Raw genomic sequence first — 27,045 nt, 5'->3', positions numbered from 1 at the left:
AGAGTCGTTTGAAGTGTCTTGTCAACTATGAAAGTAGAAAACCTCCATTTATGTTAAAAGTAGTTAACCTATAGAAGCCTGAGTGAAATATGAGGATGAAATTCAATTTTATTTCACATATTAATATGATAAGATGTAGTGTGTATATCTGTTCTGTATCACTATGTACCAAATTAACCCAAACTTTGTGACTTAAACATGTATTATCTCCCAGTTTCTGGTTGTCAGGAATTTGGGAGTGGACTAGCTGGATGGTTCTAGTCCAGGGTCTTTCATGAACTTGTAATCAAGATGCCTGCTGGGCCTTAGTCATTTGAAGGCTTGATTAAGGCTGAAAGTTCTGCTTCCAAGCTCATTCACATGGCTGTTGTCAGGAGGCCTCAATTCCTTGCTGGGTTGTTCCCTGGAAACCTGATTTCATAATCCATGTTTTTCCCATTTCAAATCCAGCCCCCCCCCATCCCCAACCCATGGTGCCTCCCCATTTTAATAATATGGATCATGGGTCAAGCTTATTGTAGCTTAGCTTATTATTCTGACTAGTCTTATGTTTCCCCCAATATTAGCCTACTTCATTGTAGAGTCTACTTCTCCTTCTCCCTCTGCCTCTCCCCCTCCGCTCATGCTCTGTCTCTCGCTTTCTCTCTCTCTCAAATAAATAAATAAATAAAATCTTAAAAAAAAAAAAAGAATTTGATACTTGCCCACCTGACAATACCAGAGTAGAAGCGCAATGCCCAGCTGAAGAAAGGGTTTCATTAAGAACTTGTCATCTTTCCATCTGTTAGGGACTCTACACAGAGGACAAATCTAACCAAGAGTACCAAGAGGAAACCCTTCAGTAAGATTGGTTTCTCCTAAGCAACTAACAAAGTCCATTTGGGAAAAGGCCTATTAAAACTTAACTAGCCATGAGAACCCTCATGAGGAAGAGTAGACCATAAGTGTTCCTGTGCATTCATTTAATCTTATAAGGGTCCATGATTCCACATAGGTACCCCTTTTTTGTGTTACCACAGAGCTCTGCACTTCCCTACACTTAGACTCCTGAACTTTCATGTTTATTAACCAATGAACCCCTTGAGAGGGTCTCACACATTTTAGATAATCAATATTTCTTGAATATATAACTGAATGACTCATTACCTTGTACAATTTGCCAAATTCAACACAGTCAGTTGCTTCAAAGGTGAAAGTGACTTAAGGCTACCATCTGTTATTCTCTTGCAGTCTGCCATGTAAATGTGACTGATATTTGGATAATTCTTGTCTATAGATTTGAAGCATGCATCAGTAATCCTTTTATTTCCTGTTCAAAAAAATAAAACACGACAAAGCAGAAGGCAAGTGTTGTATTTGTAATGCCCCAAGAGTAAAAGTAAACATTAATGCTGAACCCCATTTTTAATATCACAGACCTTCAAAGCGGATCTTTGTGAGGTTACAAGTAGAAAGAGCTTTAAAAGCACAATCAGAGATATGAGGCGCACCGATGAAAACTATTGATGTAATACGGGAGCACTTTTCAACTAAAGCCTTTAGAAGAAAAAAAGATGATTAAATTTACCACAGTATATAGAATAGGTCTAGCAAAGTAATGAGGTTATTTATTTTTTTCTCAATATTTTCAGAAGGAGACATGTTAACTATTAAATTTTCCTAATTTCAAAGACAATGGTACCTTTATTCAATATATTTGAATACACTTACATTTGAGTAATGAAGAGGAATCAGAATTAAATCCTATTACAAAGGTGTGGGAAAACATGAGAAAATGGGATGCTGAAAAATATCACTACATTGAGAAGTTTGACACATAGAACTAAAAGTTTATGCTTAGGCTACAGTATCTCTGAAACAAAAACATCCTAATTAGGAAACAGAGTTTTTTAGGATATGTAAGGATTCAAATGTTCAAATGTTTGTGTGTGTGTGTGTGTGTGTGTGTGTGTGTGTGTGTGTAAATTTTTTAATGATTTTCTTACTATAAAAACAACTAAATTGAAAATCCAGTTCATATTTTTTAATAATACAAACCACTAGACAATGTGCCCCTCTATTAGGACTGAGAAGAAAATGTACTTTGCAACTACCTACTTTTACACAGTTGTCCGTTAGTGTTGGCATGTCGTTGATGGTCAGATGCATAATTCCAGTGCAGCTGTTTGCAATGTTCCTGAAGCCTTGGACTGAAATCTGAATTGTACAGAGTAGGTGAAAATGATGGAAGAACTCATTAGCATGACATCTAATAAACCCTAAAGAAGTAATATCCCAAAGTATGTCATGATTTTACTACTGTATTTTAAAATTGAAACCATAAAATATGGCAGACTTAAGAGGAAAAGAATCTCGTCTTGATTTCTTTACTACTTAATTTCTTATATGCATATATTGTGAAATGATCACCACAATAAGTCTAGCTAACTTATTGTTTATTTTTTATTGAAGCAAAATTCACATAACACAAAATTAATCACTTAAATGGGCAATTAACCATTCATAGTCTTATGCAACCATAACCTCTATCTAGTCCCAAAACATTTTCATCACTCTAAAAGGAAACTGAATCTATTAAGGAGTTGCTTCTTACACACGCCTTCTCCCAGCCCCCAGCAATCACTCTCTTTGTGGATTTACCTATTCTAAATATTTCTTGTAAGTGGAATTAGATGATATATGGCCTTTTGTGTCTCCTTTCTTTCACTTAGCATAATGTTTTTGAGGTTCATACACGGTGTAGCATCATGTATCAGTACCTTATTCATCAGTACCTCAACTGAGAGCATGAATGGAGGGGAGGGAAGAGGTAGAGGGAGAGGGAGAAGCACACCCCCCACTGAGCAGGGAACCCAACACAGGGCTCGATCCCAGGACCCCAAGATTTTGACCTGAGCCAAAGGCAGATGCTTAACTTACTGAGCCACCCAGGCATCCCCTGTGGCTGAATAATATTCTGTTAAATGAATATACCACATTTTGTTCAACCATTCTTCTGTTGATGAATATTCGGGTTATTTCCATCTTTTGGATATTTGAATAGCACTATGAACATGCATGTACATCTATTTGAGTACCAGTTTTCAGTTTTTATGAGTATATATCTAGGAGTGGAATTGCTGGACCATATGGTAATTCTATGTTTAACTTTTTAAGGAACCACCAAAATGTTTTTTACAGCAGTTGCACCATTTTACATTCCACCAGCAATCTGTGAGTGTTCCCACTTCTCCACATCTTTGCCAGCATTATTTTTCATTTCCCCATGTTTTCCTTTAAAAACATTTCCTAGTCGGTTTGAAGTGGTACCTCATTGTGATTTTGATTTGCATCTCCTTAATGACTAATGATATTGAGTATCTTTTCGTGTGTTTATCAGTCACTTGCTTATTGTCTTTGGGGAAATGTCTATCTAAGCCCTTTGCCTATTTTTAAATTGGGTTATTTGTCTTTCAATTCTTGATTTGTAAGAGTTCCTTATATATTCTGGATACTAGACCCTTAGATATATGATTTGCAAATTATTTCCTCCCATTCTTTAGGTTGTCTTTTCACTTTTTAAATAATGCCCTTTGATGCACAAGTTTTTAATTTTGATGAAGCCCAATTTATCTGGTTTTTTTTTCTTTTGTTGCTGATGGTTTTGGTTCATATCTAAGAATCCATTGCCAAATCCAAAGTCATGAAGCTTTACCTTCAGTGTTTTCGTCTAAGGTTTATTACTTTAGCTCTTATATTTAGGTCAGTGGTCCATTTTGAGTTAATTTTTGTATACAGTATGAGATAGGAATCCAGCTTCATTTTGTGCATGCAGATATCCAGTTGCCCCAGCACCAATTGTTCAAGAGAGTGTTCTTTCCCCCATTGAATGGTGTTGGCATCCTTGTTGAAAATCAATTGGCCATAAAAGTAGAGGTTTATTTCTGGTCTCTCAACTCTATTTCATTGGTTTATATGTCTATCTTATGCCAATACCACACTGTTTTGATAACTGAAATTTTGTAGTATTGATTTTTCTTTCAACTAACATTATCCACATTAACAGAAGCAGTAGCAGTGGAGAACATTCAAAACACTGACTGATCGAAGGATCAAATGCATTTGCCTATGATTAATTATCTTAAAATAACTTATGTAGGTTTCATTTCCTATAAAAAATAGGCATGAATGGGAAATCAGATGGTATTTAGATTCAGTAATGGGAAACCGAGAGTCCACCCAGAAACAGATAGCGGAGGGAACACCCCCACAACGTCATCTTCACAGCAGCATGACAGGGGGAACAAGCAATAGCAGCTGTAATGGAACTCTCAGAACAACCAGAGCTCAGCTCAAATGCCACCTGCTCAGGAAGTGTCCCTGAGCCTTAGATTAGGCCAGGTTCTTATTATACACTTATAGCACCATATAAGTATCATAACTATAGTTAAATTAATGTTACAATTAGTTGTTGAACTAACTCCCCTGTACCCCTGCTCCCAGCAGGGTACCTATAGTGTCAACTGAATAGATAATGAAGTAATATTACTACATGAGAATGTAAGAATGAAAGAATGTATGAATGAATTATGAGAACCAAGCGTGAGCACCCAGTCAAAGGCCAGGAGAAGCCCTTGAGAGAAGGGGCTGAGTGTGCAATCTTGAGTGGCTGCAAAAGCCAAGCCCTTACTCAGGTAGAAATATATTTGGTGCTATGGTCTGAATGTTTGTGTCCCCGCAAAATTTATATATTGAAATCCTAAACCCTCAAGGCGATGTTATTAGAATGTAGGTCCTTTCAGAGGTAATTTTGGACTCTGCCCTCATGAATGGGATTAGTACCCTTATAAGAGTCCCGGGAGAGATCTCCCACCCCTTCCACCAGGTTAGGTTATAGCAGGAAGGCGCTGTCTGTGAACCAGATTCTCAGTAGACTCTGAATCTGACAGTGTCGCGATCCTGAACTTCCCAGCCTCCAGAACTATGAGAAATAAATATCTGTTGTTTATAATCTATCCAGTGTCTGGTATTTTGCTATAGCAGCCTGAACGGACTAAGACACTAGAACAATTTTTTCTAAAGAATTTTTGGGAAATATGTTTCTAATGTCTGAACAGGGTATCTATTTTGGCCCAGGAATCAGACAAAATTATCTTAAAGAAATAAAGCTGCACACAGGGATTTATATATAAGGATTCTCTTTTCCTCAGCCCTTTGTTCTACTTAGGCCTTCAACAGACTGTCCGAGGCCCACCCACACTGGGGAGGGTAGTCTGCTTTACTCAGTTTACCAATTTAAAAGTTAGCTTCATCCAGAAACACCCTCACAGACAAACCTAGAATAATGTTTAATTGAATAGATGGGCACCCCATGGGCCATTCAAGTTGGCACCTAAAATTAACCATCACAGCTACCTTGGGGACTTTGGACATTTGAGATTCATAGCTGATGCTGTTTGCTCTTGCCTGCTTGGTTTTGGCCAATCATATGAACTTGCCTGGCCACATTTTTATCCATATCAGCATCTTTGAGATTATCCACCCTGCCTGGCACCAATAATAACTGAGCCAGCCATAACTAAAAAGAAAGCTTTAAGAGCTTATTGTTGTCTCACATGGTGAAGTTAAAACAGAAACCCTCAAGCCCTTAAAGTTCCAATCCCAAATATTTAGTTAAGGAATTTAGTTCCTCAAAGTTAAATAATTAGTAGGGGAAAATTTCATTTTTAAATGCATGTGTATGAATATTATTTAACTTGTGTAGCTTTATGAGAAATCATTTTCAGCACTGTTAGAGTTCTCCCAGAGTGAATGTGATTATCCAGTGTTATGGAAGTCTCAGCTCATAAGTGACTCCTCACACATGATGACATACTACAAAATGGCTGGAGGTAGGAACAGCAGAAGAGGCAGGCTATTCTAAGGAGCTTGGACTTCTATATGCTGAGGTAGCCTCCAGGAGATGAGGAAACAAAGGTCAGGTTCCTTGATCGATTTTCCCCAGATTACAAATTGACAGAGCAAGAACACAGATGTTCAAACTCTTAATCCAGTGTTCCTTCTGATTAACATTCTTCAACAACAGCATCCATTTCAACTGTCCCATCCCAGCTGTCATAGGTCTTTAAACCTAGCTGCTCCAGCCAGAAAGACATCTGACTTCTCCAGTACTCAGTGGACCTCTCTGCTCTTTGTCTGACTTTGTACCTCCCTTTGCCTCTTTCTCCTTTCATCTACTCCAGCCTTAACTACTTTTCAAGTTCTAATGACCCCAGCTACTTTCCTTCTCTTTCCCTTACAAGTCTAAAGCTCTTTGTTTTAGCTATAACTCTCCTATAATCTGCATGTCTTAATTCCCCCAAAGAGATGATCTTATACTCTTTTTAAAATTTCTTACTGTGTTGGACAACTTTTTGGGGCCAAATGAATTAAATTTAAGAGTAAGACAAATGAAGTCTGGGAAAGAGTACAGAATTTGGCCACAGACAAAACTGAAAACAATTCCAAGTCGAAGGTAAAGCACAGGCGAAAGCCAAGCAGCGGGAGCAGTGGACTTGGATAAAGTGGCAAGATCACCCTTGGGATGAATAGGAAAAGTTTAGTAGGTAAAGAGGGAGGGAAAGCTAATGGAAGACCCATAAGGCAAGAATGATGTATTTTGTATTGTCCTGTCATGGATTCTTCTAAATTTTCCACAAGTATTCCCGGAGAAAAGTCCAGGGGAGATGAATGAACACTAAAAATCTGGAGATCAGAGAAGGGAAGAACACTGCGCTTGGCGTCAGCAGAGCTGGGTTTGAGTCTGCCTCTGCTTCTTTCTCACTTGTAACAAAAGGCAACTCAACCTCTCTGACCCTTAGTTTTCTCATCTTTACGAATACCTTTTTTTTTAAGAACTACTTAAGAAAACAAAACGGGGTAAAGAGTATGTAAAAGTGGTTAGTTAGCACAATGTCGGGCATGTAATACTGGATACTAGTTTTCCTGTTACTATTCTTCTGGGTGCACTGTCCTCCCACAGAGAAGTAAAGATTCCAGAACTAGAGGAAGAGGTACTTGAGAGATCATTCTAGTGCATCCCTCACATTGCAAACATAAAGAAATGGTATTCAGAGAAGTAGTGTGATTTGTCCCCAGTGCTGGCAGTGTCAGACAGAGAGCTGAACAAATGAACAAATGGTCCTGAGTCACACCACCTATGGCAGAGCCAATGCTAGAGGCCCCCCGTCACCATATGACACGCAATTCCAGAGATGGGAATAGTTGTTTTTTTTACAATACTTCTAAATTCTTCCCCTTTATCTTAGACCCTGGGCCATTACCCTAATACTAGTATTTCAAGTAATGGCTTCCCCTGTAAAAAAAAAAAAAAGAAGGAGAAGGAGGAGGAGGAGGAGAAGAAGAAGAAGAAGGAGAAGAAGAAGAAAAGAAACTTTTTTCTCTCTTGCTGTCTTGGAAACATATTTTTGACAAGATTTTCTGAACAAGGGAAAAAATTATAGCAGTAATCAGCCACAGCTGAGTGATTATTTGCAATGCAGCCAAACACTTGGTGCTATCAACCAATAAGACTGTATCCAGAAAAGGGGTGGGGAAACCTCTAAGAAGAGCTTTTTAGTTTTGCCTTGGCATGAAATGCTTAGTTCTCTACATGGTTTATTTTAGAATATCCAAAAGATGCTTGGCTAATATTTTATGACTCAAATATTCATGCCAGAATCTTTCAGGCCAACCAACTATTAGTTGTCCTTTCTCTCCACTGAAATAATGGTAATATAAGCCTGAAATTAAAAATTCCTCTCTTAGGGAAAAAGCAGAATACTTTACCATGTTAAAAAGCAGGCCTCGCCACAACTGATACCTTTGCATCTTCTGTTTAGTATTCTTACAAAACTTGGGATCTAATCTGTCTTTATTTAGTTGTTAAGTGGCTTTAGCCTGGACACCAACTGGAGCCCTGCCCCTCTGCTCTTTGCTGGTCGAACTCCCATTGGTTAAGAAGTTGGGGAAGTTGGCCGCACCAATGCTGTTCCAATCTCAAGTCCCAGCAGACAGCTACTTGCTGCTGATGGGGGCAGAGAAGTTTTGGTGATCACAGAAAATTCTCTCCAGCTGCCTCTGGGTGGGTCTGAACCCATGAGCAGGACAGGACAGAGCTGTCTGTGAAGAAAATGAGTTGTCAGTGAGCCATACAAAATGAAAACCAAAGTGTTGAGCACCAAGCACTAGCTCAAATCCCTCTTTGCTGCTCCAAGGTGGTCAGAAAGAAGGCAGGAACTTATACCAGAGAGAATAACATATTACCAAGCTTCCACTTTCCACTTCTTCTTCACAATATTGTCTCTGAACCAGTTAGCTCAGCAACACAGAAGAGAGTTATATGTAGGGCCAGACCCTCTATGACAGCTAGAGATATCTATCTTAGGTAGACATTGCCCAAGTTGTGTTCCTGTACCATTTCCAGCTGTTTCTCTCATTCCAGCAACATTGCTACCAATGACTAATGGATAATGTAATGACTTTAGTCATGTCCATATATCCTTCATGACCTCCTGGTGACCTCAGAGAAGCCTGGCTTCGCAAGTAGAATGAACTGTTGGAGGGAAAGAAAGATTTTTCCCAAAACATGAAACATTTTGTTTTATTGCATTCAAATGTGCCACAAACTTTTAAAATAGCAACACTTATCAGGGTCTGCACTAAAATGGCTTGATAGGCTTTCAAATATTGTGTCCTCTGTGGTGATAGGAACAGAGGCCTAGTTATTATCCCTTTTATGATCCCGTACTTTCCAGTCTATATATTCTTCATGGCTACCTTCTCCTCTGTGTTTGCTAACGCACTTCTCCTAGGTACCCTCCCTGATCACTTCAGGTAGAACTGTTTCTTCCTCTTAGATCCCGGAGCACCAAACACCACAGCCCTCGGTTTGAGTTTTGCATCTTCTGCCTTGTATAATAATTACTTAAGCATATGTCTAATATACCTGCCAAGGAGCACAGACAACATCGTATCCATCATGTTCTTTACGGTACAACACAGGTGCTTGGGGCAGAGAATGATATAACAACTGTTTGTTAGTAGACCAAGTAGTTGTTGAATAAATTGTTTGTAGAATGTAAATCAGAATTAATAGTTCCAAAGGCAGAGGGAGGGGGTTGTCAATATGGTCATTTGTTAAAGATTGCTGTATTTACCTAAAAACATTGGAAAGCCAATCATAAAAAGGAATGTGAGTGAGGAATTAGAATAACAAGATTAGTGAACCCGACAGATGCCAGGAAGGCAAGCATGCGTGCCAACTCCGTGCACTCCCTGCACCGTGACTCAGAGCTGTGATCTGCAGGAGCAGGCGTGGCCCTTCTTAAACTTTCTCGTTCCTGCTTAGAGTACACGATCTTGTTCTTTTCCTCACCCTATGGTCAAATCACTCATAGCTTCTCCTGTACTACAATGGAAGTTTAGCTCCTTTTTGACTGAGAATCACAGCTTTAATACTTTCTTATTACAATACAATGAACCATGAAGCTACTTGGTTTGTCTAGATTTATTGAGCTAGATGGTGGCTTTATAACTAGAGTTCTAACCACAGGCTTCACCCAGGTCCAAAGACCTAAGTAGAGTTTTGTGACGAGTTTATGAAATTCTGTATGTAAGTCACATCCTAAATAGCAAACAGAGAAGAAACTGAAATACGGTTTTTCAGAGAGCGCTGAAATTTTTTTCAAACCTTTTTTCAGGAGTGTGAAACAGGATCTTAGTCCCCTGAGACTCATTTTGCCATCTGATTCTTCAAAATCTAAAAATTGTTGCCAGATGTTTCCTTTTTTACTGCTTAATGTAATAAACATCCATATACAGTTTGCCTACAAAGAGATTGCATTAAGCTCTGGATGCTCATAGTGGGTGTTTGTTATAGTTCTTTATTTTTATTTTCAATATGGCTATCATAGAGTTATCCTCAAACTAATATTATAATACCCATTTAAATTTATATGAGCCCTATCTACAAGAAATGTAAAACGATTTTCATGAATTTTATTTTTTTCCCCAATGCAGTTGGAAGTATGATTCAGGAAAGACAGAAAGCATTCCTTTGACAGGGAAACTGAGGCACAAGAACTGACCCAGAAAAGCAGAAATTGTACTGTGACTTTTTGGATTCGTGACTGCTTTTCTACTAAAACTCCTTCTTATTAATGACACTTATGACCATATAAATTTTTTAAATAGAAAATGCAATTTTTTTAAATCATAGGCAGTATATAGCACTTTACAGTTTTACAAATGATAGTCTAGTGGTACAGATCCTGTTCTTCAGAATTAGTTACATCAAAGTTCTAATCTTGGCCAAGACATTTTTTGTGTGACCTTGGGCAAGTTGCTCACTCTGTCTTACAGTCATTTTCAGCGGTGTGCGAGGCCAGTTTATACCAGCTTGCATGCGCAAATTATTAAATTTTTAGGAACTCTGCGAGCCAATTGTTAGATTAGATTAGATTAGATTAGATTAGGTTAGATTAGATTAGAGGCACCCGGGTGGCTCAAATTGGTTAAGCCATCCGACTCTTGCTTTTGGCTCATGATCTCAGGGTTGTGAGATGGAGCCCCTAGCTTAGCGGGGAGTCTGCTTCTGTCCCTCTGCCACTCCCCCTGCTTGTGCTCTCTCTCTCTCTCAAATAAATAAATAAATCTAAAAAAAAAAAAAACCACAGCCAGATTAAAAATTAAATAATATAAATTTAAAATTAAATAAGTTATATTAACAAAGGAGGTGAATACTCAAACTCGCCACTTCCCTAATTATTTTATTACATATTATTATTACCCATGCTCTTGGGGACATTTATGTTTTTTGTATCTGTACTGTGAAAATATTCCATAATGGTGTATCACTGCACCTCTCTTCCCAACTCTCTCTTCAGTGACTTCGCATTGGTAAATTGAAATATAGTTAATGGTGAGAGTATTTATACCATGGAAATCAGCAATTATTGAAAATCACGGCTTTCCCTGCTCCCTGCCAGTTGTTAAATGTTTACAGCACAGAATTTTGCAGTTTCCACATCTCTCAAATGGGAATAATGACACCCACCTCATATAGTTATTTATAAAGATTAAATGAGATAATAAATGTAAAACACTCACCTCAACACCTAGCACCTAGTCAGTACCCAACAAATGATAGCAATTATTATTACTGTATATTAAAATACAGGATAAAGGAAAATGGAATCAAATATAAATGAATTATAATTTTGAATTTAACTGTCGCCAATTCATTTTGGTACATAATCTGCTTATTTGCAACTGGTTTAGCTGGTCGCACAACTCTTATTGTTCCAATTACCCCTTATTGATAATGTAGCAAATCTGTACCTCCACTCCCAGTTTCTGTGCCAAGGACCAGACTTCCACAGGAAAGCACAGAATTCTAAAGCTGAAAAGGAACTCCAAGATCATGTAGCCCTAACTAGCCATTCTGTAGATGAGGGAACTGAGGCAGAAAAACCAAGTAACTGTCCAGAGTTGTGCAAGTGGTTAGTGGCATATCAAGGACTAGATTCCAGGTCTCCCCACTACAGGCTGGGGCTCCTTTCACCATCCCATTGCCTTCTGCTATATGAGAGAGAGAGAGAGAGAGAGAGAGAGAGAAGAGAAGAGAAATTGCTTTCTACTCTTGCTTTGCTTATGCAATCTCCTTTCTTTTTGGCTAGTACATTCATTCCTGGGCATGGCTCTGTGGCTTTCACCCACCTCCACCACAATCCCCAGAGGTGAACAAGTAAGACCTTCCATGATCTTCGCCTCTCTGGAAGGGGAGGTTGGAATTTATGTAGCCTAGAGAGAACTGAAATGACCTTGGAATCTTCCATTTGCAGTTTGCACAACGTACCTTTAAGATGTGTGGGTCCCAGAGAGAGACTTAACAGTACAAGAACTACTGATAAACCAATTATTATTGCATTGAGTCATTTGAACGTTTCTGGGATACTATCCCTTTTCATTTTTGTTGACTTGTGTCTAGTGACTGAAAAATGATTGATGAGTACTTTCACTCCACTATTTCATAGTTTCCTAGGCTCTTTCCTTCCCCTAAATCTGAAGAAATGTCAGACTCCACCCTTAAAAAGAAAAGACTCTGGGACTTTGCTCTGGCAAATTGCCAACTTCTTAGCTACCAACAGACTTCCTGAGCTTCCACCTGAAGCACCTGCTGGCCATTCCCTGAGATTGCCTGTTGTTTCTTTCGTTCATTCATTCATTCATTCATTCATTCATTCATTCATTCATCAAACATTGATCACAATCCTGCTACATGCAAGGTACTATATTATGTGCTAAGGATACAGATACACAGATAAATAAAGCACTACCCTGACCATCAAGGAGCCCGCAGTGGGGAGAACAGCAGACAAATAAGCAGAACACTGAATACATAGAGAATGCTTAGCAGAAATACAATGATAGAAGAATACACAGGAAGGATCATAACCTAGTTTAGGTTGGGGGAAACAAGGGGCCAGTGAGAACTTCCTAGAGAAGTTTGCGGTTGAACAAAGCCTCAAAGGATATGTAAAAGTTCACCTGGTGAATGGGAGAAAGGGTCAGTGTGAGGGTGTCTAAGCAGAGGGCAAAAGGTGAGCCTAGTAAAACAACTGAGGCTGGAAGTGAAGAGCAGGGGAGGCACAGAGGTAGAGGCTCCTATTGCAAGCTCTTTAACTCTCTGGTTTAGCTCTCTTCAATCTTAACATATACATTGGAACCTTGGCCTTCATCTGGTTCCTTCTTTCACTCCATGTTCAGAGTTGTTGGTTTTCTAGGCATTTGCGTTTCAGCCTGAGATTAGCTATAGCCCTAGCCTTCCTTCCCAGCATTGCTGTGGTCTTTCTGTGCTTGGCTTCCTACACAGTGCCATGACCCACTGCCACACACAGTTGGGGATACATTAATCTTAGGATAAGTGGCCACCAATGATAATATCAACAGGAGAATCCTTGGAGTTACACACAAACAGAGCAGAGGATAAAGGGAAAGCCTAACCAGGAATCACTGCACTCCGCATTGGAACTCTCTCATGGACAGCTAGGAAAGCTTTGTCCTCTCTGTTAAAATTCTTCATCCTACCCAGATTTTCTATTTTGAGATTTTGAAAGAAACAAGAGCTTTTGGAGGTGCTAAAATTAACAGGGAACTAATGTAGATATCTTTGGAGCATTTTAGCTGATACTTTTCTATCCATTTACTCATTCATCATGGGGACGTGTGAGGAAAGACTTAAAGAAGATGAGGCAGTTAACCACACAGATAGCCACAGAAGGAGGATTCCAGGCAAGGAAAATGGCCAGTGCCAAACCCCCCGAGGCAAGAGCTCGTGTGCTGAGAGAGCAGCAAGGAAGCCAGTGTGACCGGAGCAGAGTTTTGGTAAGTGGGAGAGTAGCAGGAGAGGACAGATTGCATAGGGTCTCGAGGGTCCTTCTGAGGTTTTCTTTTATTGAGTGAATGGGATGCCTCACCAGGTATTTGAGGAGAGGAAGGACATTGACTTGGGTTTTAAAAGGATCACCCTAGATGCTGAGTTGAGAGTAGACTTGTAGGAGGCAGAAGTGAAAGCAGAGAGACCTGTTGGGAGGCCAGCACAATAACGCAGGCAAGAGATAATGGTGACCCGGGCTGGGCTGGAAGCTGCGGAGGTAGTGACAATGGTCAGATCCTAGGGAGTTCTGGAGTCACAGCCATCTGGCCTTCCTGACAGAGCGCATGTGGCATGTGTAAGAGAGAGAACATCCGAGATACCATACTGGTTTGCCAGGGCTGCTGTAACTTAGTACCACAAACTCGGTAGCTTAAACAAGAGAAATTTGTTGTCCTACAGTCCTGGAGGCTAAAATTCCAAGATCAAGGTGTCAGCACGGTTGGTTCCTTCCCTCCTTCAATGTGAGGGAAGGAAATGGTCCAGGCCTCTCTTCTTGGCTTGTAGATGGCTATTCTCATGTTCACATGGCACTCTTCTGTATGCATATATCTGTGTCCAAATGTCCCCTTCTTATTAAGAACATCATTCATCTTGGATTAGGGCCCATCCTAATGATTTCATCTTAGCTAATTACATCTGGAACAACCCCATTTCCAAGTAAGGAGGTTCTAGGGATTGGGACTTGAATATGTGAATGGGGGAGGGGGTTACAATTCAATGTAACAGATGACTCCAAGATTTTTGGCCTCAGCAACTGTAAACATGGAACTGTCCTTATGTGACATGGGGAAGGCTGAAGGTGGAGCAAGGAGTTATTTTTTAGAGCAGGGATTTTTTTAAGATATGAGTCTAAAATTTGAGGATTGGTTTGGAGATATTTATCATATATATGTGTCTGTATATATATCATATATATTCATTTTACTTCTGTAAACATATATTACTTCTGTATATATAGTCTTATATACATATATATACTCATATAAGCATATACACATGTATATGGTTATACATGTATAAACACCCTCCTCTATACATATACATATGTATGTATATACGTGTGAGTAAGCATCTTTATGTGTGTGTGTGTGTCCGTGTGTGTGTCCGTGTGTGTGTATTTGCTCATTTTTGTAGGTGATATTTATTTTTTTTTAAGATTTTTTTTTATTTATTTATTCGAAAGAGACAGAGACAGCCAGTGAGAGAGGGAGCACAAGCAGGGGGAGTGGGAGAGGAAGAAGCAGGCTCACAGCAGAGGAGCCCGATGTGGGGCTCGATCCCATAACGCCAGGATCACGCCCTGAGCCGAAGGCAGACGCCCAACCGCTGTGCCACCCAGGTGCCCCTGTAGGTGATATTTAAAGCCATGATCTAGGTGAGATCACCAAGGGAGTAGGTGTAGGCTGAGAAGAAAAATGGACCAAGAACTGAACCTGGGGCCTTCTGTGATTAAGGGTTTGGAGAGAAGAAGAGGTGACTAAGGGAGTCAACTTTAGAAATATTGTCAGAACAAAAAGAGCAAGATGTATAGCACAGTATCATTCAGGAGAATTAAAATACAGACAGACAGAACCACAATATAAGAATGCAAGAATACATAGGTATCCCCTTCTTTTCGAAAGTTCACGTTTGGCTACTTCACTTTTAGAAAAGACCTACATTAGTACCTGTTTTTACCAACCAAAAGAAATGCAAAGAGGATTTTGCAGTGAGCCATTCCAGAGACAGCAGGCAGCCCAGCCTGGGAGAGTGGCACCTTCCCTGGGAGCCACACAGCATCTCAGTATCATGCCACCATAAGGTTTCAGCTGTGTCTAAGAACATCTGTGCTGTATCTCTATTTGTTTTGTGCATCCATTAGCAAGATACATCTTAAGATATCAGAAAGCCTAAGAGAGACTATTTTTGGGGTCAGGGAGCACTCAAAAATGTTCCCATATAAATTAGTGGTAACTGCTTCTTTGCTTTATGCCATTTCTGCTCAAGAAAGTTTTCATAGGAACGTCCTACTTTTGGATAGTGGAGGAAACTTGTATGTATATAAGAATATATTCTTATATGAAACCACATAAAACAAATTAGAGGGTTTGTTTATGTAGGGGGAGGGGAACAGGAGTGGGAGATGTGGATAAAAGCGAATCAATAAAAAAAGAGAGTGGCCTTGCATGGACTGATAGTGAAGGTGTCCCATGAACTGAGGACTATGATTAAATCTGTTCTTGGTGCCTGAGTTCCAAAATAGGTAAAATAAAATAAAGTAAATCTAATATGAAATAAAATAAAAATTCCTGGTTATGTTTCTTTCCCTGAGTACTTTTTCTCCCCTGCACAAAACGGCAGAGAAAAGTTATTTTTAATTCCCTCTTCTTAATTTCTTTTAGTGAAAGTGGTCACCAACAGATAGGTTCTGAATGCTTGATAAAAAATATTTGAAAAGAGGGAAGCTTAATGAAACCTACTTAATATGGAAGTGAATATGAGATGATTTTAAAGACGTATTGCTAATTTCTGAGAAGGGAAGAGTGCTTAGCAGGATAGAAACCCATTCTAGGCTTGAATGTTGATCTCCTGCCTCTACAGTAGTGCACCTTAATAATAGGGCTGCTATGAAAATAAATTATGTAGGTAAATATTGGGAGTAAGTATGGAGAGCCACGGCATCAGCTTTCCCAGAGAAATCATAGCTATGTGAGTTTTCTTGTTTTTCTTTTTTTTTTTTTAAGATTTTATTTATTTATTTGCCAGAGAGAAACAGCGTGCACGCACAGAAGCAGGAGAGTGGCAGGAAGGCCGAGAGAAGAAGGCTCCTCACTGAGCAAGAAGCCCAATGCAGAACTTGATCGCAAGACCCTGGGATCATGACCTGAGCCAAAGGTAGATGCTTTGGCATCTGAGCCACCCAGGTGTCCCTCTATATGTGTTTTCTAAATCATAAAAATATCATTAGGATTGACACAGCCAATTCAGGAAACTAACAGTATTGACAAAAACCAAACTGACACGTACTTCACGGCCCACATTCAACTCTTGTGTTGTATACCCAATACAAGTGTCTGCTGTATACACAGAAGGACATGTGCATGAATGTTAAGAGAACCACAAATGAGCCTAGACTTATGCCCTGCAACCTCAGGAAAAACAGAATTCATTTTTCCCAGTGTTGACTATCTAGAAGGATTCTGAATGGTTCTGGTAGGGTCCTCCCCTCCTGGAAAAATCACAGCCACTGCAGACAGAATTTAGGATTGTCTAGGCCTGGATCAAATGACTCAGTGGCCATAGGAAAATCCTAATGGTTCCCAAGCATTTACTATATGAAGCCACTGTTCTAAGCACGTTATATGTATGAAATCATTTCATTTACACAACACACTTATGAGGTAGGTACTAGTATTTTCCACATTTCATAGATACAGAACAGAGGTATACAGAAAGCTTGGGGAACATGCCCCAGTCTCCTAACCAGTAAAGGGCAAACTCAGGATCACAATGCAAATGCCCCAGGACCCAGGCTCCCAAATGCTATCATGTGCTGCTCTCAAGGTGCCATGAGTGACAGCTCTGCAGAGCCACAAGAGAAAGGGGAGAGGTGGTTCTGAAGCAAAGTATGAGGTGTAAAGGAAAAACTACCAACATCTCATAACACAGTTCATTACTTTCACTATTTAACTAAACATGAATCCAAATATTCAGTAAGCATCTGATAAATGTCTGCCATGAGGTTAGAGCACACACCATTTTTCAGAGCAGAGAACAAAATGGACCCATTCGCTGTCCCCAAATGTCTCCCTGACCCTAGATAACAAAGAACCACAGGAAAGGGTATTTTCTTTTGGTAATAAAGCTATTTTGTCTCCAAAAAGTCTTCCCAAACTGTGTTTAAATATAGTTTTTAGAAAAATTCTTCTATGGCATAAGCTTAGATTTTATAACTTCGAGTAAACAGTAAATATAGAAGCAGATATATTAAATTTGTTCAACTGATTTAACCAGAATTTTTTGTTAAATGAATGTAGATTGGTTTTTTTCCTTCTTCTGAAAACAGTATAAAGAAAATGTTGCACTCTGGCTCTGAAAGAAAGTTTTTAATTGATTTAAAAAATATTTCACCAATGACAGCCTGTTGCGGTAAGAATGCTGTTATTCAACAAATATTTATTAAGTGCCTGGGTATGGTTTAACCTTACAAGTGATCAGATAAATATAAATTAAAAACACAAAATATCATATTCAATGTCAAATTAGCTGAAGTTTTTTTCATAATATTCTTTTGAAGATACCAGACATTATTTTACATTTATGATAAGTTTATATCGGCTACCTTTGTTGTGCATGGATGGCCTTAAAAAATAATTATATCCTCTGACCGTTTCACTTCTAAAAATTCATACCAAAATATTGCATCAACATATGGAAATATCTGGCTATGAGAATTTTCCTCACAAGTTAGACAGCAGAAAATGGTAGGCCAATAATGAATGATTAAATACATGTTGGTATTTTGATACGATGGAATACTATATAGCTATTTAAAGTAAGTTATAGGAAAATATTTAATAAAATAGAGAGATGTTAACTTTATGAACTATTAAATGAAAGATATGTGTACTGTATAATCCAATTTAGTTTTAAGGAAGTATCGCTGTACGTAGAGAAAAGACCAGGGGAGCCTTACCCTGAAACGTTAATAGTGTTTGTTATTTCTGGGTGGTGAGTTTTCAGATAATTTAAATTTTTTGCTTCTTATTTCTTGTATTTTTGTGTTTAACATGTAAAAAGGAAAAAAAAAAGCAGAGGTTTTAAAAAGTGAAAAAAGAAAGCTCAAAGTGATAAGTATATGGTTAGAGGTTTGCAATGGATAGTGGAAGAGGTCACTACAATGGCTCTGTCCTCAGTCGGGGCCGATCCAGCAGACGCTTTTTTGAGAAGAAACTGACCAGAGGCATCACCTCAACCACATTAAACATGATGACAGGCAAGTACATGTGCAAATGCTGGTATTCGTTAGGAAATCAGTCCCATTACTTAATGCACCTACACTTTTTATCCAATCCTAAAAGAATCCAGAGTATTTCTAAAACATTTGTAATCAATTTTCACTTTTCTTTGCAGTTCTCCGCCATGCATTTATTATTTTTTTTTCCTAACAAGTATCGCTAGACTACTTCCACAATATCGTATAAATACATCTTTCCTTTTTTGGGCAGCCATGACTGCATTAAATTTTAGCCCTTGACATACTTCGTTTATGTTAATCCAGAGCTCCTAGAAGACAGGATGCTGTTTTATTCATGACCGTGCAGGGTATGCAGCAGGCGCTCTGTTAACACCAGCGAAAGGCAGGTAGGGGTGAGCTTCTATCCTCAAGTCTTTTTGTTTTATTAGGACCTTTCTTCTTGGGCAGATACATTAACACATGACTTCATAGTGCAAAATTCCAAACTTATAAAAAGAAAATAGATTTTAGTTTCCAAGCGGAGAAACTGAGAAATCTGTGAATCATCGGATCATCGATTTTCCTTCTTTGAAACGATTTTTGTACTGTCGTAGCAATTCAAGTAGTCCTGGAAGAGTGAAACTGTCCTCACACCCAGAGCTGGGGAGGTAAATGGAGACTTCTCATAGAATTTAACAAATCCCTCCGAAGCAGCAACATCCAAGTTTTACCAATTCCTTCTGCACCTAGAGCAGCAGCCATTTTTAAGATATCTGTGGTTCCTAACGAGGCCATTTCTTACTCCCAGTGGGCCTAATGGGGCTCAGTTTCAAATGGCACAATTTTCAATGACTGAAACAGTGTCTGACACCTGGAGTTAAATCTCTGTTGAATTATTAAATAAACAAATGGTAGTGAAGACGGATGAACAAAAGAAATTTTTTCTTTTGCATAGTGATGTGAAATACTAGCTTCACTGTGGTTTGAGACTTAAAAATTAAGGGAAACTCAGGAAAAGAAATCTATTCTTTATACATTCGACCAAACTTAAATACCCACTGAGGACAGGCAGGCGCTGCTGTTGAATGGTGAGGTGCACGGACACGTGTGGACCTTACTGAGTGGAAGAGAGGCCAGCATGATCCATTTCACAGGGGTGAGGCCAAATGCAGGCCCAATTTCACTAGTTTTTCCAGTTTTTTAAGAGAAACGTGGAAGGCTAGATTCCTTTATGAAGACTCCAAAATTTTAAATGTTGGCTCAAAATTTAAAAATAGATGCACTATATCTGTGTGTTTTACATGCATATCTGGCCAGATGCACATTGATTTGAAGCCTCTCATTTTTACTTGACTGTGTCTGAGAATATGTATCCTTAGGACATGTGTATGTGTGTTTGTGTGTCTGTGTATGAACTGTATGTTGTTGCTACAGTCATTACCTTGTGGAAACTGAGAAGAACAAGGAGGTAAGTTATACTCTGGGGGAGGGTTTTTAAGCACTGGGTGAGCTGGTGGAAAAATCCTAGAGGATGTCTCTTTAGAGGGATGTGTCAAGCACATTGAGTTATTCCTGAACTTGCAAATATTTTTCTCTGTAATTAGGCTATTTGTGTTTGCTAACTGACATCCATAGCAGAGGTAAGCACCTACCCTTCCACAGGGTCTGGGAGATACCAGTGCTATTTCCCTTAATGATTATACATCAAAAGATGGCTCCCAGGCCCTTGAGGAAGACATTCCTGGGTTGTAAGACTGGCAAGAAGCTTTAAATGAGGTTTCTATCTATCTCAAAGAGAGCAAAGAAAGAATGTACAGCTGCAAGTTTTCTAAAATAAATGCTGTAAGGAAAGGGAGGTCAAGGGCTAGAGTTTAGTCAAGCTGGAGAAAACGTTAAGCCCTTCTCAGTCATAGAGTGATGGTAGATGTTGATGTTTAGCAAGCTACACATCAGTAGATCAGAAATATATGTAACTTCTAGATGTTTCAAGCCTAGCTTAGAGCCCTCCCCACCTTTTCCCTACATCCTCCCTACTGCCTAGTGTACCAGGGGACCATGGTATGCCAGTAACGGTGAGTAGCTAAGTTCTATCCATTTAAGAACTTGGAGGAGAAACCCATACTATGCCTGTATTCCTTCCAGGGGACTCTACCTCCCCATGTATGTACCAACAGCTGCTTATAAGGGCACCAGTACCACGTGCTTTCACTTGGTACTGGGAGCCTTGGTCCCTTCATTTCTAAATGGGCATAATCAGTGCACACTACATGGCATTTGTTTGACGAATGAATCTGATCTGTGTGAAGCACTCAACATGGTGCCTGGCATGTAGTAACAACTCAACAATTGGTGACTATCAATGTTTTACCCAGTTCTCATCTGTGCCATTATATTATTTTCATAGAAGGATGATCATACTATGATACTAATATTAACAAAATACACTAATATTAACAAAATTAGTATCATACTATGATACTAATAATAACATAGAAGGATGATCATACTATGATACTAATATTAACAAAATTCTTACACAGGGTGGAAGAAAAGAAGTTGAAAGAATCATGACTTAAATCTACCAAAATAGAGCAGAAGAAACTACCAATGAGGCAGTAACTATTTCCAAAGTGCTATGGCCTACCCTCCACAACTCCACCCTGTTTTCTACCCAATTTTCCTTCATCTTGTTCCCTCAGAGTTAACTATTTCCCCATGTAGATCTCAAACCTTCATGTTATTTAGCCCCAGGATACAATGCAATTTTTAAAATTATAATCTTTGTTGTATTTCCTTTGTTACATTTAGCTCTTGTGGCATTTTACCCAAAGCTATTTATTTTTTGAAAGCCCCTGAGGGAATTCATTGACTTTTCAGGAAGGGCTTTGCAAATTCTCCCCCCAGAAGGTTTTTCCTGTGTTTGTATCTTGGTAGCAATTCTGAAGTTTTCAACATTTGGACTCTGGTATTATAATTGTGCTCAAAGTATCTACACAGAAGTGGTGTGTTTCATCATCCAATAAGCTCAGCCTGTGTGTGGATGTGACCTCCAGTGGAAGGAAGCCAAGAGCCTATAGTAGCGATCCTGGGGAAAATTAAAGCAGCTGTGGCTGTGTAATTCAAAACCTCTGAAAAGTGTGCTGCAGTCCGTGCACAGCATTAGTATAACATGAGGGCTGGATGTAGCCCGTCCCCCGGAGGACTTCCTCGCCTGCTGCAGGAAAGAGAAGACTGAAAGACAAACCTGGGTGCAGCCGGAAAGGTCCAAATAGATGAGCTTGTGGCATCCATTCCCTAAATTCAGGTACCGTAAACCTTTGTCTGTGAACTTTCTGCAATAAGCCAAACTAAGATTCTGTAAGTTCTGGAAGTACCTGAAAAGACAGGGGTGAGAGGAGAGAGGAAGGAAAGGGATTATATTTGAGTCGTTTTCCACATCTTTCTTAAGCCACTATGACAAAGAGAAGTAAAACTGTCAATTACTCTTTTCTTTTTGCAGCTCTTCAGCAGTTAAACGTAATTATTAATGCTCTTCCTGTTATGGGAAGGATCTTGGAGTAGTATATCAGATAATGCATCATTACATTTTAAATGAAAATAAGGATTTGCTTAGATTTTTAATAAGGCTGATTGGGGGAGAACTCTGAGGGTGAGGGGACGTTTGTGCATTCATATTGTTTGGACTGTTTGTGTTTGAAACCAAAGTTACAGAATTTGCAGTATTGTTGCATATGGTTTTTTCTTTGGAGCACCAAAACAATGTGCAAAACGTCTAGATGGACAAAACCTTTGTAAACATTTAAATGGCGATTAACTGTTGCATGACAATGAGGATTTGGGGCAGAAAGGAGGCAAAGTTAAACATAACATGCTTCTAAAATGGACATGATAAGCAAATGGTTTGAAAAAAACATTTGAATATGCATGATTTTGTAAGTGTTTCATTATTATAGTTAAAGAAAGACTAATTGATATGGAGAACTTAAAAATGGGTTAAAAAGAACAGTCTGCAGATGAGTTGAGCAACACATGAAGGGAATAAAAACGACATCAGAGACTATCAATCTCACTGGAGTTCAAACAGATTAAATATGGCATTACCACCATGACCGAAATGATTGCTTCCAGAAAAATAGGAGTGTAATTGAGATGAGCGTGTACTACCGTGCAAGGGCTTACAGTTTGAGGACTTTCTGTGGGCAATTTTCCAAGTCTTCCTAAGCCTGGCATTTTTTAAAAGTGCAAGAACTCCCACTATTGCTCACTCTTGTAATGGAATTAAGAACATGCTCTTGGTTTGTGATCTGCAACAGTTTCACAGCAAACTGGAAAGCTAAAGGAGCGAAAAGTGCGAAGAAGATGCCGCTCTGTCCCTCAAAAGCCCACAAATGACTAGTAAAATTTACTTTAACGGAAATGGGAAATAAGATATGCAAGCATTGACAGTTAATCAGATTTATTCCTAAAATTTGAAAAACACATCTATATGATATATAATGATTCCCCTTCCATGGTGACTGATTTGATGCAGAACACACATTCCCCTCTAGCAATGTCCACGAGATTCAACAGAACAAAGAGGGACGCCATCTGGATTCCCCAGTGGCTGTGGGCAGGGCCACGGAGCAGAAAGCAGCACTAACATCCCAAGGACACGTCCCCTCTCCTGGGGCCCTTGAGTTAACCAAGGGCTATGCCAAAGTTTTGGAAACGCTTGATCTTCCTGTCCCTCGAGTGTACCCTTATGATTCAACGGAGCAAAGTACAGTTTTCTTGGGGTGTGTGTGGGAGGTTGTCATTTCTAACAACCCTTTAGCTCTCTAATTTGGAGAAAGGAATAGTAAGGCAGACAGCACAACACAATGGAAAATACACAAGGTCTTGGAATCTGACCAAATTGGATTCAAATTTCAGCCCTGACACTTAACTGCAAACTTCCCGAACCTCTCAGAGATTTGTTTCTGCATCTGTTAAGTGGAGATTATATTATCTCTCTCTCTTTTTTTTAACCCTGACCAACTGTGTCCAGCTTTCCTGAACGTTAGTTTTCTCATATGTAACGTGGATGTAATTCTATGCACTCTTTCCTCTCAGAGGTATGACAATTACACGAGAAATAGATGTAACAGTATTACATTAAGGATGACTTTTGATGATTAAAATCAGCAGGGAGAAGATTTAAAATATATATTCTTGCTACTACTACTTCAAATAATAGCATGTTAATTGTTCTTATGAAGTTTGTACCATCTTTTTCCATGTAATGGAATGGATATTCATCTGACAAAAGTGGCTCATACAACTGATTCCAAGACTTTGGGGGACCTCGCTTTACATCTATACCCTCATTTTGGTCAAGGTTTAATGCCCTTTTTAATCTGTTTGAGCTCCAGTGAGACTGATAGCCTCTGATGTCTTTTTTATTCCCCTCATGTGTTGTCCACTCATTTGCAGACTGTTCTTAACCCATTTGTAACCTCTGTATCAGTCTGTCTTTAATTATAATAATGTAGCTGTCACTTACAAAATCAGGCATATTCAAATATATATATTCAAATCTAGCCCAAGCCTATTGTTTGATTTTTTTAAATCCTTGTGATCGGTTAACAAATACTCAAAGTAGAGGGGCACCTGGGTGGCTCAGTCGGTTAAGCCTCAGACTCTTGATTTCAGCTCAGGTCATGATCTCAGGGTCCTGGGATCAAACCCCACCTTGGGCTCTCTGCTCAGTGTGTAGTCTGCTTTCCCCTCTCCCTCCCCCTGCTTATTCTCTTTCTCTCTCTCTCAAATAAATAAATAAAATATTTTTTAAATATTTTACTCAAAGTAGGAATTGAATGAGGAGTTCTTAACTTTTTTGTGTGTAACAGATATCTCTGCATCTATGGACCCTTTACCAGCATAATGTTTTTAATGTGTAAAATAAAATACTTAAAATTACAAAAGCAGCTAATTATATTGAAAGATATCATTATCAAATTTTTTTAAAAGCCAAATGAGTGGCTTCTTTATTAGCATATTAAATAACAAGATCTAGTGGCGGGGCTCATAACTACCCATGATTTTGAAGTGATGAGTGTCAATGATACTTTGATATACTTGTAACAACTATAATAAGAAAATGTTTGAGATTTATATAGTCAAGAAGTCCCAGGAACTGCTAATACTACTGTGATTTTTTTTTTTTACCTACATTTCAGTTAAAGCTGAGGGGCGCCTGGGTGGCACAGCGGTTAAGCGTCTGCCTTCGGCTCAGGGCGTGATCCCAGCGTTATGGGATTGAGCCCCACATCAGGCTCCTCTGCTAGGAGCCTGCTTCTTCCTCTCCTTCCCCCTGCTTGTGTTCCCTCTCTCACTGGCTGTCTCTATCTCTGTCGAATAAATAAATAAAATCTTTAAAAAAAAAAAAAAGAAAAAAAGCTTAGTGAAAATAGAAATTCTTCTTCCCTCATCAAAATTCTTGGAACCTCTGAATTCCATCCCTGGTCTCCTTGGGGGAGCCACTGAGCCCAGGTTAAGAACCTCAGGTTTGGCACGAGAAGTTGTTCACTGGACGAAATGAATCCCAGACTGGAAGTCCCTAGATGACTGTCTTCAAAGTGGAACCTCATGGGAACCATCAGTATGAAAACCCAGCACAGGAGGAATCCTAAGTGGCCCTGTAGACCTTTCTAGGGATTTACAGGACCGCAGACTTAAAGCTGTTGGGGATGGGAAAATAATCAGTCGACAGTGAAATCACTTGGCAAATTTTATGCAATACTGCAATTTTTATTCTGAATTTTGGCAAAGAAATAAGTCCCCTACATGAGTAAGATCTGGTTCATCATTTTCTCAAGTCAGAGACAACTTGGTATTTCTAATTCCATTTTGAGGCAGTGTTTGCACCCTGTGTTTATCTTTTCCTCATTATTTGATAACTAAGTGTTTGTAATGGGGGGCGGGGTTCCCTTTGTGATTTATTTTTCTACTGCTACTATAATCTTTAAGAAGTCACAGCTCTTACAGAAACTACAGAGATCACTTTTTCTCTTTTCTTTTGGATTTTTTCCATTATAGAATTGAAACCGTCTGTGTTAGATCACCAATACCTGAGGGAATTACTATTGGAAGGAATGAAGAATTATGTATTTAAACAAAAATTTCTCTGAAAAATCACCAAGACAAAGCCTAATCTGTAAAAGAGAGGATTTGCAGTAGTTTCTTCTGAGTTAAGTGTCGGGCTCTTTAATTTCACAGAGGCAGTTTTGCATACTAGAATTCCTGCAGAAATCCAAATGCAGTGTTTTGACCTCTTATTCATAGGGGAGACCTTGAGGATGTCCAGTCAAGGCAACAGCTTACTCTGTCTGCCCCGTTCTGATGGTTACTGGTAAGGTTATATAACTTGACAGCACCTATGAATAAGAAGTTTCCGAGCCAATTGAAGGGTCTATATGAAAAATAATTAAACACCATGCCAATATAGCATCTGAGGCTCCATTAAGGAGCAAAGATCATAATAGCTTAATTCACTCCTATATGCCCAGAATGTCTCACACATAGTAATTGATCAATATGTGGTGAATAAGTGAATGAACGTTGCTGTTAGGTTTCAGGGAAAGGAGAAATCATTGCGGAATTCTGGTAGATGGTATGACTTGAGGTGTAAAGGCTATGGCTTAGCAGAGAGGAGGAGAAAGGCATTGCAGCTATAGAGAACGAGAAGCATGCAGCAATCTGGTGACCAGAGTTAAGGGCCTCTCTGGGGAAACCTGGGCAGACAGGTTTGATCAGATAATGTTAAGGGACGGTAAGGGAAGAGTCTAGACCCTAAGCATGTCAAAGACATGACAAGGCTATTGTTCCAGAGTGATACTTCTGACAGCATAAGGCAAAACCGATTGAAGGGAAGAGAGACCAAGGGTGAACCATCAGATGCTACAGCAAATGAAGTGCTGAGACTGCCACCTAGGTTGTGGACTGAATGGAAAGAGTTTGATTCAGGAAATATTTAGAAGCAAACGTATCCTGGAATGGGCATGAGCTAAGAGCAGCTCATTTTTAACTTTAGGAAACTGAGCAAGTCCCCAAAGAAGTGAGGAAAATATTCAAATAAGAAGTTGGTAAATCAGTGTTGTTGAGAAGGGCAAACTAATTATATTTTTCTTCTGGCAAATGATTTCTTTGGAAAGAAAGTCTAAAGGCGCCGGAGAGAGAATGACAACAGCCCAAACAATATTTCTCTGGTTATTTAAAGAACACGTTTGCATACCCAAACATATTTGAAACAATGGAAAATAGAGCAAAAAATAGAGTCATTATGAAATATATTTTTATCATAGATAAGAAAGTCAGTGTACATTTTTTTCATATGACAAAAATCATCAATATCAACTACATTTACCCTGGATGTTCTCTCAATAGCCAGAACTAGAGTTAAAATTAAAAAAAAATTCTCATTTTGGGTCCTGTTTTTCTATCTGTTGCCCATTAAAGGTACAGCTTCATTTGTACAATAAATGTCCCTAAAAACTATGCATGGTTGTAGTATTATTTTAAATTTCCTAGGACAAAAGATTATCTAAAAATATGATATCCGAAATCATCTACTTTGTAAATTCAGATTTTCACATATGAATTTAATGGATTTTGTAATATACTCTCTCTCTTT

At 39.0% G+C, this 27,045-nt stretch overlaps 2 protein-coding genes across 3 annotated transcripts in view; one reads left to right on the top strand and one right to left on the bottom strand.

Moving 5' to 3' along the window:
• Positions 1–17,280, top strand: part of FAM185A (family with sequence similarity 185 member A) — a 144,529-nt gene extending 127,249 nt beyond the window's left edge. Inside the window, exon 10 of one of the 2 annotated variants that reach the window (XR_004627306.1) lies at positions 16,202–17,280. Coding sequence is in view for 1 of the 2 variants with exons in the window: in XM_034666913.1 (XP_034522804.1) it covers positions 16,202–16,296 (95 nt within the window). In the remaining variant the exon portion in view is untranslated. The remainder of the gene's footprint in view (positions 1–16,201) is intronic. The other variant, XM_034666913.1, reaches the window with a different exon arrangement.
• The window catches only part of FBXL13 (F-box and leucine rich repeat protein 13), a 199,372-nt gene that overhangs the window by 64,485 nt on the left and 107,842 nt on the right, over positions 1–27,045 (bottom strand). The window contains exons 11-14 of the mRNA XM_002919670.3: positions 21,637–21,766; positions 2,098–2,196; positions 1,419–1,536; positions 1,147–1,309 (exon numbers count right to left, since the gene is read on the bottom strand). Of these exons, the coding sequence (XP_002919716.2) occupies positions 1,147–1,309; positions 1,419–1,536; positions 2,098–2,196; positions 21,637–21,766 (510 nt within the window). The remainder of the gene's footprint in view (positions 1–1,146; positions 1,310–1,418; positions 1,537–2,097; positions 2,197–21,636; positions 21,767–27,045) is intronic.

The sequence above is a fragment of the Ailuropoda melanoleuca genome, chromosome 1 (assembly GCF_002007445.2).
Source record: "Ailuropoda melanoleuca isolate Jingjing chromosome 1, ASM200744v2, whole genome shotgun sequence".
Classification (NCBI taxonomy): Eukaryota; Metazoa; Chordata; class Mammalia; order Carnivora; family Ursidae; genus Ailuropoda; species Ailuropoda melanoleuca.
The sequence above is the reverse complement of the archived record's forward strand: the minus strand, read 5'-3'. Positions and strand labels throughout refer to the sequence as shown.